Source organism: Mytilus trossulus, chromosome 10 (assembly GCF_036588685.1).
Source record: "Mytilus trossulus isolate FHL-02 chromosome 10, PNRI_Mtr1.1.1.hap1, whole genome shotgun sequence".
NCBI lineage: Eukaryota > Metazoa > Mollusca > Bivalvia > Mytilida > Mytilidae > Mytilus > Mytilus trossulus.
The window spans coordinates 48,361,691-48,373,722 of NC_086382.1; the positions used below are offsets into that span (position 1 = coordinate 48,361,691).

The 12,032-nt window shown below is 32.2% G+C and overlaps 1 protein-coding gene across 1 annotated transcript; it reads left to right on the forward strand.

Moving 5' to 3' along the window:
* The first annotated feature begins 2,952 nt into the window (after positions 1-2,952).
* LOC134686295 (43 kDa receptor-associated protein of the synapse-like) lies at positions 2,953-11,126 on the forward strand. Its single transcript, XM_063545962.1, has 6 exons — positions 2,953-3,729; positions 5,661-5,759; positions 6,163-6,285; positions 8,626-8,679; positions 9,100-9,296; positions 10,843-11,126. Exons 1-6 carry the CDS (start codon positions 3,043-3,045, stop codon positions 10,940-10,942), a joined length of 1,260 nt encoding a protein of 419 aa, XP_063402032.1. The 5' UTR covers positions 2,953-3,042; the 3' UTR covers positions 10,943-11,126.
* Positions 11,127-12,032: the final 906 nt, after the last annotated feature.

Below are 12,032 nucleotides of genomic sequence, written 5' to 3' on the forward strand. Positions count from 1 at the left end.
ATAATACACTGGTTATATATCAATAAAAGCATTTTGAGTACGTTTGAATCTTAGGCAATTTTTTGGTTCATAGACATATCCGAAAAGTGGCTGATAGCTTGAGCCTTGTTAATCTATACAAAATCTGTCAATTTGGAACAGACTGTAGCATGAAAATAAGCCCTGTAACCCACTCTTTTCATAAATTTTTTAATGCATGATATAAACTACATTTTGGTAAATCATTAAAAAAAAATCTATGGATAATAATTTAGACACCCCATCTACCTTAACTTCTAAATGTGTTGATTTACTTACCAGGCTCAAGCTAGCATTTTTTAATAATTTGCCAAAATGTAGTTTATATCATGTTTTAAAACAAAATAATGAAAAGAGTGGGTTACAGGGCTTATTTTCATGATAGTCTGTTCAAAATTGAACGGATGGTCCGGCGGACGCCCACTAACATGTTTAATCTTATCTCATTATTATGATTGCGCCTGTCCAAACTTCGGAGCCTGTCATTTAGTGTTTCTCGTTTGTTGCTGTGTTACTTTTTTTGTTTCGTTCATTTTTTTTTTTTTTTTTTTGCATAAAGTAAGCCATTTAGTTTTCTCGTTTGAATTGTTTAACATATGTCAATTCGGGCCTTTTATAGCTGACTATGCGCTATGGGTTTTGCGTAATGTTGAAGCCGTACGGCGACACATACATTTGTATTTGGTTAATTTCTTGTTATTTGGTCTCTTGTAAATTGTTGTCTCATTAGAAGACTTGCTTCTATTCCCTTTCTTTTATTTATTTATTTCTTACTTTAATATTTATATGTTTACTGATTGTCCTCTGCAGATGTCAGTATATTGGTAATCTCCTAGTTATAGCAGTAAAATTGTTAAAGGGTCAAAATTGAAAAAAAGGGACATGCAGCATGGCTATCTCATTGGCAATCCTTCCAAATCTGTTTTTTTTTTTATTAATATATATAAAGATATAAAATTTAAAAAAAAAACTAATCGGAAAACCACACGTACTCTACTTGTTGGTTAAAGTTTATATTTGATGCTTCAAAACTCAAAACACAACAAAAAACTGAATAGAAACTTGAAAAATATATAATATATGATTAAATAAAATTGATATAACAAAAATTTTGAGTACAAAGTGCGACAGTAACCATGGTAACCATACGACACAAAAAAAATAATAACATTAAGCATATCATGTCAGCATACGAAATTCACCTTCTGATTAAAAGACTGGCAATCATATCACATTTCTTCATTTGTATGTGGAGTCTGGTACTATACGTCTAAAACTAAAACGTCACAAAGTCTATCATGGTGTAATAAATGTAATTGAGACTATTCAAGATCTGCCAGCAACACTTAATATTAAGTACTATCTTAACACACTTTGGAAATTGTAATTCATAAAACGCTCAGGGCATAAAATAACCTAAACACAACTAAAACCTTGTCTGAGAATGGAAAAACAATAGTAATTGTAAAAGCAATAATAAAAAAAAGGCATCGAGTTATAAATCACTTTTTATAAGTTGATGTAACAGTACATGTGTGAAACTTTATCACAGATAAAACCATCAAATTGCATCACTGTGATGTTTACTGATAAATAAGAGAGTGCATTATGATTATGTATACTGTTGTGTATGGTGATCATGTTCTTGATTTATAAGTGCAACAGTCTACGAACGTCTGTCATCACATATGAAGGTAATTAACGTGGGGTTTGATAGTCTTAAGGAAGTATAATTATTAAACTGACTCGGACCAGATATAATCTATTCCAGACGTTAATTTAAGGCGTATTGTAAAATAAAAATGTAATTTGTGGACTGGAGTGGTAAACTGGTTTAAAGAGTATTACTACCGAATACCAAAAAACGCTAACCGGTTAATCGGACCTTTTTAAAATTTTAATCAAATTGATATAAATGTGTACTGAAATCATTTGTAAATAATGTGAAATGATTGTATGAATAGAGTGGTACTTGATTAGACAGATCAATAGTTCAGTTTATTGATTAATCTTCTTAACCTTGAAAACATTTAAATTTCATTACTTAATAAGCACAAAGACAACTTGTCTGTCAACTCCATAAAACAAACAGACAAACAATAGTATACATTACACAACAGAGAAAACTAAAGACTGGGGGCTCTCATGTGCTCCGGAAGGGTAAGTTGATTGATTGATTGATTGTTGGTTGCTTAACGTCCAGTGGCAAATATTTCATGCATATTCAGGACGAGAACAAGATCCTGCTCCATATGTGGCACGCGTCGTGTTCCTCATGTTACTCATGTTATTACAAACCCGGTTGATAGTCTAATTCGGTAGATCACATTCATGAAAAGGGAAGGGGATTGTAGTTACGACGTAAGGAACATACATGTATCCGATATTATCTGTGAAACGGTTATTCCATAACAGTCAACCAACAAAAATATGGAATTCAATTAAACAAATCAGTACGACATTACCAGTATCAATTGATTTATCGTATACAGTTGTTTTCTTTAAAATCTTTAGATTACTAATAATTTACATATTAAATAACATTGCATTTCTTATAATGCACAGACACATTAGATAGTAAACTCCGATAGGAATCGAAAGTCACTGATTGTTATCCATGTTGTATATTGTCTGTCACAGTTTTTACACTATGCCAAAGCGATCTTTTTCATGTTGCATTCCAATCATAAACATCGAAGTCGTTTTCTAATTTTCTTATTACAAATAAATATTTTTTAGTTGTATAAACATAAATCGTTGCTTGATTGAAGTGTGCGGGTGTCAAAAATTCAAGGATTTTGAGATATGAACTGGATATTTATTGAATTAAACAAGAAAGTTAACAGAAGCACGTGAGATGCTAGAAAGAATGTGATTGTTCTATTTTCACTTTCGGATAATCAGAGGATGCATTCTTGAAATTTGTAGGTTTGTAGTGAGAGAATCAGTAATTAGTCTACATTAAGTGTGTATAATACAAAAACAATAAATCGAAATGCATAATTACGGCTCAATAATATCAAAATGGGCCAAAATGTGGTGAAACGTGAAGTTAAAAAAGGTTTAGAACTTTATGAATTACGGAAACTAGAAAGTGCAATCGATGAATGGAATAAAGCTTTACACAGACTGAATGGAACTGGAGATAATCCTACTAAATTCGTCATTCTAGGGCATGTTTGTTGTGCTTATTTTGATATGGGAAAGTATAGGTGTATAATAACGTATGCAAGGAAACAACTTGAAGTTGCAGAAACAATAGAACAGGAAACGGAAGCCTGTTTAAATTTATCTAGAGCATACGAACGTTTAGGCGAGTATAGTATAGCGGAGGAGTACTGCAAAAAATGTCTCAGTCGTGACAGAAAGGACTCCAAGTGGGTCAAATATGCGTTTTTATTATACGGCAGACTTTATTTTAAACAGTGCCAATTTTACAAAGGACTTAAGAATCTTGAAGAAGCTAAAGCTTTTGAAAAATTGAGTAATGATATTGCATTTAGGATACTTGTAAATATATCATATGGGCAGTTTTACACATTTGTTAACGATATGGAGACAGGGTGTATGTATATACTTAAATGCATTGAAATTTTAGAAACAAATACAGATTCATACATTACTAAGAAATTTCATAAAAGTATACAATTGGAACTTGCAAAGATTCATTTAGAAAATTCACGATTGAACGAAGCATTAGACACATGTGAGGTTAGTATTTTGTACTGAGTAGCTTATATTTTCTTTCATATACCTATGTGTTTCAAATGTCATCCCCCCAAAAAAAACAAATCAAATGGTAGCACTTTACCCTCGCAGAAAAATAACGTCTTGTGTCTATTAATTAGCACTTTTTACATGTTCTGAATGCATTAAAGACAATTTATAAGCTCAGTGTATAAGTAGCTTTGATGTAAAGAAGCTGACTCAGTAAATTGAAGTACAAAGACCAGAAAGTGTTATGTAGAATTGATTTAAATAACACAAATTTCTGGCATTCTTTCATTCACATCTTGTGGTTAATTTCACCTGCTGGCAGAAATCGTTGCATGAAATTATCCTTGACAGACGATCGATGCTAACATTTACTATAGTCATTCTGCCTTTTCTCATTTAGAACAAAAGTGTTAATTGTGCAATGTGGACATGTATTCTGTTTGTCATTAATAGTTGTTATAATTACGTAATTATGTGTTCAACGTAGAATATCTACTTATCAACAAATGCACTCAGTTTACTTTCATATGAAACTTTTAAGATATAGTTGTTAGTAGCCTTGTATATTATTGTTATACGAAACAACGTTAAATTATGCATTTTCATAGAAATAACAGAAAATAGTGAGACGAAATACTTTGTTATTTTCCTAGTCCATTGTTATTCGAAAAAAAACATGTTTTATTATTCAGATGATTTAATCCTCATAGTTGATGGAAATTAGCATGATTGCTAATTTTAAATTTGTTTATTTCTTTTCAAGTCTAGTTAATCTTTATCTGATGTAAATCGTTGTAAAGACTTTTAATTTACTCTGGAATATATCATGTTTTTAATTTACACTAAGAAGCATTGAAAAGAGTGATGAAAGATACATACATGCATGTAAAAGACACTATGTAAAAAAACTCGAAGTCGAAACTGAATAGACAACACAATGGCTAAAAAGAAAATAACCAAAAGACGAACAATAGTACACAAAACACAACGCTTAAAACTAAAGATTCAATAATTGGGGGTGAGGGTGGTGAAATTCGTTCAACAATTTAGCCTTATCAAATGTTTAATAGCTTAATGAGTAAAAAAGAAGATGTGGTATGATTGCCAATGAGTCAACTGTCTACAAAAGACAAAATGACACAGACTTTAAAACAACTATAGGTCACCGTACGGCCTTCAACAATGAGCAAAGCCCATACCGCAAAGTCAGCTATAAAAGGCCCGATAAGACAATGTAAAACAATTCAAACAAGAAAACTAACGGTCTTATTTATATATAAAAAAAATTAACGAAAAACAAATATGTAACACATAAACAAACGACAACCACTGAATTACAGGATCCTGACTTGGGACAGACACATACATAAATAATGTGGCGGAGTTAAACATGTTAGCGGGATTCCAACCCCCCTAACCTGGGACAGTTCAACGTAAGAACGAAGTTAGACAAAATGCAGGACATATAGATTTAATGCCATCATAGTGGAAGTACATTTCTACATGTACTGAGTAAATGTCAAATGAACAAAAATAACTAGTTTCTGGCATCGATTTTCATATATGATGCATTGCAAATAAAATATTTCCCTAAAGTGTATTGTTTGCAGATTTCAAACACACTGCCTCTGGTTTATATTGTATATCATTGTCTGACATCTGGTGTTATAGAATGTGCATCACTGTATGTGTTGCATCTCGCAAAAGTTATTTACATATCATTATGTACATATGAATCAGTAGACAGTAGACATAAGCGGGAAGCTGGATAATTGAGGGCATTCTACTTTTGAAACTTAGCAGAAATAAATTGGTAGCGATAATTGAAACTTTAACCCGAAACTATGGAAAGCTATGACATTTTATGTTTATTGTCAAATATTACAGAAAATTATATATCTTTATACGCCTCCGTTATATTTTAGAATGTAATGAAGGACGCCATGGAAAGTCGAGATCGACAACTTCAGGGGGAATGTCTGTATGTCTTTGCTGAAATCCACAGAAGAAGCAGAAGTTTTGAGGTACAAAAAATGTATACACATTTGATAATTTTTACATCAGTGAAGATGAGACCAAAAATGACTTAGCCTACCCTATAATAAAGGACAAGGTTCACTTGCCAAAAACACAAACATTATCATAAAACATAAAAAAGGTCACAATTTTGTTCGTAAATGGGTCTTTTTCAAAAGCCCTTATACTATATAAATCAGTTTTTCATCATAAACTATCAAATTCTCGAAAGAAAGCCATTTTGGAAATTACTTTGCACAAGAAGCAACGTATTGTTCTTTCGAAACAAAATTTAAAAAAAGCTTCATTTTGCTATCTCCATATTTATTACAATAAAAACGTGTTGTAAACTTTATCAGGAAAATACATGTACATTAATATACAGTAATAGATTCTATTTGTCTTTTTTAGAGAGCAAGTCCTAGATATGAATCAGCATATGCCATATTTACTGAAATAGGAGACAGATACGGTCTGATGCAAGTCTTATATGGAATGGCTAAAACAACGTGTCTTCAGCAAGATTTTGATCAGGTAAATATTCGTTTCTTCTTTAACATGTGGTTGCTTGGTGTCTTCACTAAAACAAAACATAGCACATTGCATAGGCTACAACATATCGCATTTGAAGAACCGCACACATATTGATGTATTTCATACACTTCAATGTACATGTCAATTCTTCAGATGATTTATGTGTACTTTGTCTACCAAATAGGTTTTTCTCATATTAAGATTGATTGATGAAAGCACATGCACCAAATAATAGATATTGGTAAAATCTATTTATTGTGTATGTTTGTTCTATCAATATAATACAAAATCTTTGAATTCCTAATTGTTTTATATTTCAAGTTACGGGCATATTTCAGTTGTCTTAGAGATATTTATATTCTGACTTTATTGATCTTTTAATTTTGTCACTTCATGCTATATAGCTTGATTTATGTATTTTCCAAGTGTTGTTTGGATTTTGCTCGCATAAATAGTCTTGATATTGTACATTAATCTCTACGGTTGTAATTGGACTTTTGTTTTAAAGAACCTTGGGTAGGTATGTTTTATCACTTTATCCAATCTATGGTAAAGTTTAGGAGGAAGATGTCTAATTTCAGTCTACAAGACCTTCTCTACCTGCTAGAACTCTTTAACTAATTGTCACAGCTACCACTTCCGTCTCTTTCGCTCTGACCGCATTTCTTCGGTATTCGACATTTATAGTTTTCAGTTTTTCTCATCCAGAGTCAGGTCTTTCTTAATGATTGAATGATTGGAAATGCATGTTTTATGCATTATTAATTTGTTCATGTTATGCTTAAAAAAAATTAAAAAGATTGAACAGCTTGACCTTCTATATCGAGGGCACACATCAAGTGTATTGTTTGTTTTTCTTATTAACATCCATTGGCATATGTGTCATGCATAAACAAGTAAACACTGCGAAGTTAGTTGTATTGTGTTAATGGCTGGACATGTGCTGACACTAGAATAAAAGGGGGGGGCATTTGCAAAGATAACGCTTTTATAAGTAGAATAGTTTTCACTGTGGTTCTTAAAACACAACAATTTTAGTGACATTATAATAAATACACGATACTTGATATATTTATATTATGCAATATTTCAGTTCAGAAACACGTGCACTTACTGTTCAAAAAGAGTAAAATTATATTTTAATCGTGTACATGCATTACGAAAATGTTAAGGTAAATACAGATGCAGACGCTGCATTAGATGAAGACATTATGTCGTCGAACGAACGATATATCAGTATAACAAGACTATAGCAAACAGCAGTTGTAAATTACCTAATCACATATCTCAATCAACTCCTCAGTATACAGTAATTAATCACTGCTACCTTCTCCAATCTGACAGTGAAAAAAGTACAGTTATCAAATCATGCAACGGCATGTTTGCTGCATGTTAACTGTTTTAGTGGGTACAAATCGCAAGGGAAATATTGTAGAATTCTGAAATGCAATGTTTTTTAAAGTAGAAAAAGTATACAGTATACATGTATGTATGGAATTGAAATATGTGATATTCTTATCACCCGACTTTCATATTTTATTGCAAAAGTAAAGACATTTTTATTACATTAAACAAAACCATCTGTTGTTTTCATATTATGTATATTGCAATATCGTCACTACCAATTCTCACATTATTAGAATAAATCTGTTATTAATGCATTATGAATATGGGACACTCCTTAATTCGGAGGTTGGTTAGCTGGGGTTTTCATTAAGAGTCGCAGCTTTCATGTTATCAACTCATTTGTAATGTTGTGAAGAGTTAATACACTGTTAGATTCACTTCTCGATTGAATAAGGAAAGTCAAATACGGTTCCCTGTCTGTGTATGTGTAAATGAGGGACGTTTGTTTTAATTTACTTCGTACATGTAGGTAGTATCCAAAGGAAAATTTCAAAATAACACTACACACATGCCCTTTCCTATGTGACTTCTCTTTTTTTAATTACCTTCTGATCAAATTGTGTAACATACTGAAGTTTTATATAGTTCTGAAAGAGTCGCTGGTTTTAAAGGAATATGTACACTTATAAGTAGAAAACAAACTAACAATGCCATGGTAAAACAGGAAAAAAACAAAAGAGACAAACAGTATACAAAAACAAAACATTGAAAACTAAAGACTGAGCAACACGAACCCCACTAAAAACTCGGCATGGTCTCAAGTGATCCTGCTCTACATATGTCAACCATTCGTGTTGCATATGCAAGTACACATCCGATGATTAGTCTTTTTCGATAGGTCAAATACGTACTATAAATACCTGCCACATTTATGACTTAAGAAAAAACAGTCAATTTTAAATGTTAACAGCTAGAGGAATATTACTTTTTTAGGCCATTGATCTGTTTAAGAAGACTTTGGATGCAGCCCAGGAAATCGGAAATAAGGTAAGTTTATTCTAATGAAGGCTGAAAGTTCCAATTATTATTATAAACCTTTGATGAACATTTATTCTCTCTTCTTTTTGCTGTTAGTAATAACAGAAATTCTTTCATGTAAAACTTCAAATAGAAAGTTACTTGTAAACGCACACTTTACAACAGTACAAACCTCTTCCCAAACATTTGATAGTCTCGTAAAGTAGCGTTCTTACAACGAGAACTGCATGAATTGGATTTTCTGTTTATGATACTGAGTAGAAGTAAAACCGTAAAACGTATAAACCTCTAAATACTTTGTTTAATGGAATATCAAGACTTCATTTCATTAGTTTATACTTCTGAAACTCACGGAATGGTCCTTGCTGCTTTTTATTAAAATGCATGTGTTTGTTCAATATTTAAATAATATGTGTTTACTTTTTCCAGATGTATGCAGTTAAATGTTGTGTGAACTTGATAGATTTGTGTGACACTGGGTCAGTCGAGTCTACACAATCGTATGAACAGTTGTTAGATGACCTACTAGAACAAATGGGATTGTACTGTGGTGTCTGTAGCGAGGCTATAGGAAAAACAAAGGAACAATTAGACATGCTACCATGTTGCCATCTCATTCATACCAGGTACAATATTCCTTATTCGTATTTTTTTGTGCATAATTATATGTTTCAGATCAGTTGATTGATTTGTATTGTTGTTTTAAGCGTTTACATATCAAAACTATATGCTCTTAAAAGCCCGTTTATGAGCATCTTCAATTTAAAATTAAAATTAAAATAATTCCCAAAAAGACAACTTTTTCCCAAAGAGTGCAGTCTCATTAGTAATTGTGCATGAATACAAACTGAAAAACACTCATTTAAACAATTGTCTCGCCTAAACTGACTATATGTGCACATTTGAGGGTCTATTTATGTATCATCACTCATAAAATGGAGTCTTATTCTAAAGCAGGGTTTGCCTCATGAAAATGGCTCTGTAAATTAAAGTTTCATTTAAATTCACGGTTTATTTTACCCAATTTGATGAAAATGACGCATATTTTCACAATAAAAAAGGGTAGAGGTAGTTTTGAAAAAAGCCAACGATATAACTGAACATGATTGATTCATTAAAGTTATATATGGCATTTGAAACACGTTTTTTTTACAAGCTTTGCCTTTCTACAGAAATTATTAAAGCTGGAGCGAAAAAGTAGAGACAGCAAAGAAATCAGTCAGCAAAATAAGATCTATAAATAAGGCAAAACATGAAACAGGAAGCTTAATATTAAAGTGTTGTCAAATCTTTAACTTTTCTCTAACCAGTTACTCGGACAATCGTTCGACCGATTAACCGGTTAAGCGGTTACCGTAGTTTAAGTTGATGTTTGAAGGCCTTATATATAGTACCCTACACATAGATATAAGAAGATGTGGTATAAGTGTCAATGTGACAACCTTTCATCCAAGTCATACATTTACGTTTTTATAATCATTTTTTTTCTTAAAATGTCCTGTACTAAGTCAGGAATATGGCCACTGTTCTATTATAGTTCATTTCTGTGTGTGTTACATTTTAAGGTTGTGTTTCTGTTGTGTCCTTTTTCTCCTTTTATATGTGATGCGCTTCCCTCAGTTAAATAGTTTGTAACCCGGATTTTTTTTTTCTCAATCGATTTATGCGTTTCGAATAGCGGTATACTACTGTTGCCTTTATTATTCTCCTCCATACTGTAGAAATTCTCAAGTGGTACCATTGGTCAAGAATAATGTATTCGGAATGGGCGTGACTTTAATCAACCGATAGATGGCGCAACATTGTTATAACAAATGTTGGCTTAATCTGCAAAGGGAAGAGAGGAGGAGAGTGTATCGTTACCCTTGGCTAGCGAAGATAGGGACAACGTGATTGATTCATTATAGTTATATATGGCATTTGGAACACTGTTTTTTTAACAAGTTTTGCCTTTCTGCAGAAGTTATAAAAACTAGAGAGAAAAAGTAGAAACAGCAAAGAAATCAGTCAGCAAAATAAGATCTATAAATAAGGCAAAAAATGAAACAGAAAAGTAAATATACCTACGTTACAGCTACTGTCGAGCAGCAAGAATCAATAATTGATCATATTGATATTGTTTATGCCTTTATTTACGAAAAAAAATCAGTTGTTTCTTTATTTATATTGTAGGTGTGCTTGCCATTTAGCTAGATACACTTGGGGAAGGAAGGAAAAAATGAGACCTTGTCCAACATGCAGGAAGCTGTCTTCATCAAATCCTATGTTGTGAATATTGTAAAGTGTTATACATCATAAAACGGTTGAAGTTTTAACCGTGGATGTTTGGGACCAAATGATTTGATATCATTCCGGACGATCTTGATAAAAAGGAAAAGCGTGCAAAAAAATACGCTTATGTATTTTTAATATCGTAATCTGGCGTTTATTGTATTGTTTTTAAATCTGCAATAAAGTGTCCGATGTAACCATTATATATATACATGTTTTTGAAATAGTTTATACATGTGAATAAGCTAATTTTAAAAACTTACAATGAGTGTACAATATAAAAAAAAGATGTGGTATGATTGTCAATGAGACAACTGTCCACAAGACACCAAACTGACACAGACTTTAACAACTAAAGGTCACCGTACGGCCTTCAACAATGAGCAAAGCCCATACCGCATAGTCAGCTACAAAAGGCCCCGATATAACGAATGTAAAACAATTCAAACGAGAAAACAAACGGCCTTTTTTAAATAAAAAAAAATGAATGAAAAACAAATATGTAACACAAAAACAAACGACAACCACTGAATTACAGGCTCCTGACTTGGGACAGGCACATATATAAATAATGCGGCGGGGTTAAACATGTTTACGGGATCCCAACACTCTTCCTAACCTGGGACAGTGGTGTAACAGTACAACATAAGAACAAACTATAAAAATCAGTTGAAAAAGGCTTAAGTCATCAGATGGACAAAAATACAAGTGGACGTGGCCGGGCACTTGTACATCCCGACAACATTAATCAATAGGAACAGATCTGAGAGTACTCGCAGTTATCTAATACATGTAGCTAGCTAACAACTAATAAAAAAAAATCATACATCTAAGACTAAACTATCAATCCGTACACATCCAACATCCAATTGATTAAGGATAAAGACGTCATAAACAGTCAGAGAAAAACATGACCGTGTGCAATGCCAGTTTCAGGTATCGACAGATTGTAGATAACATGAATGTATATGTCGTGTACATTTTATTATTTTGTACAGGTTATTACTTGTACAAAAACTTTGTACAAGTAATTACTTGTATGATGCCATCATATAGGTTATTACTTGTATAAATATAATTGTACAAGTAAT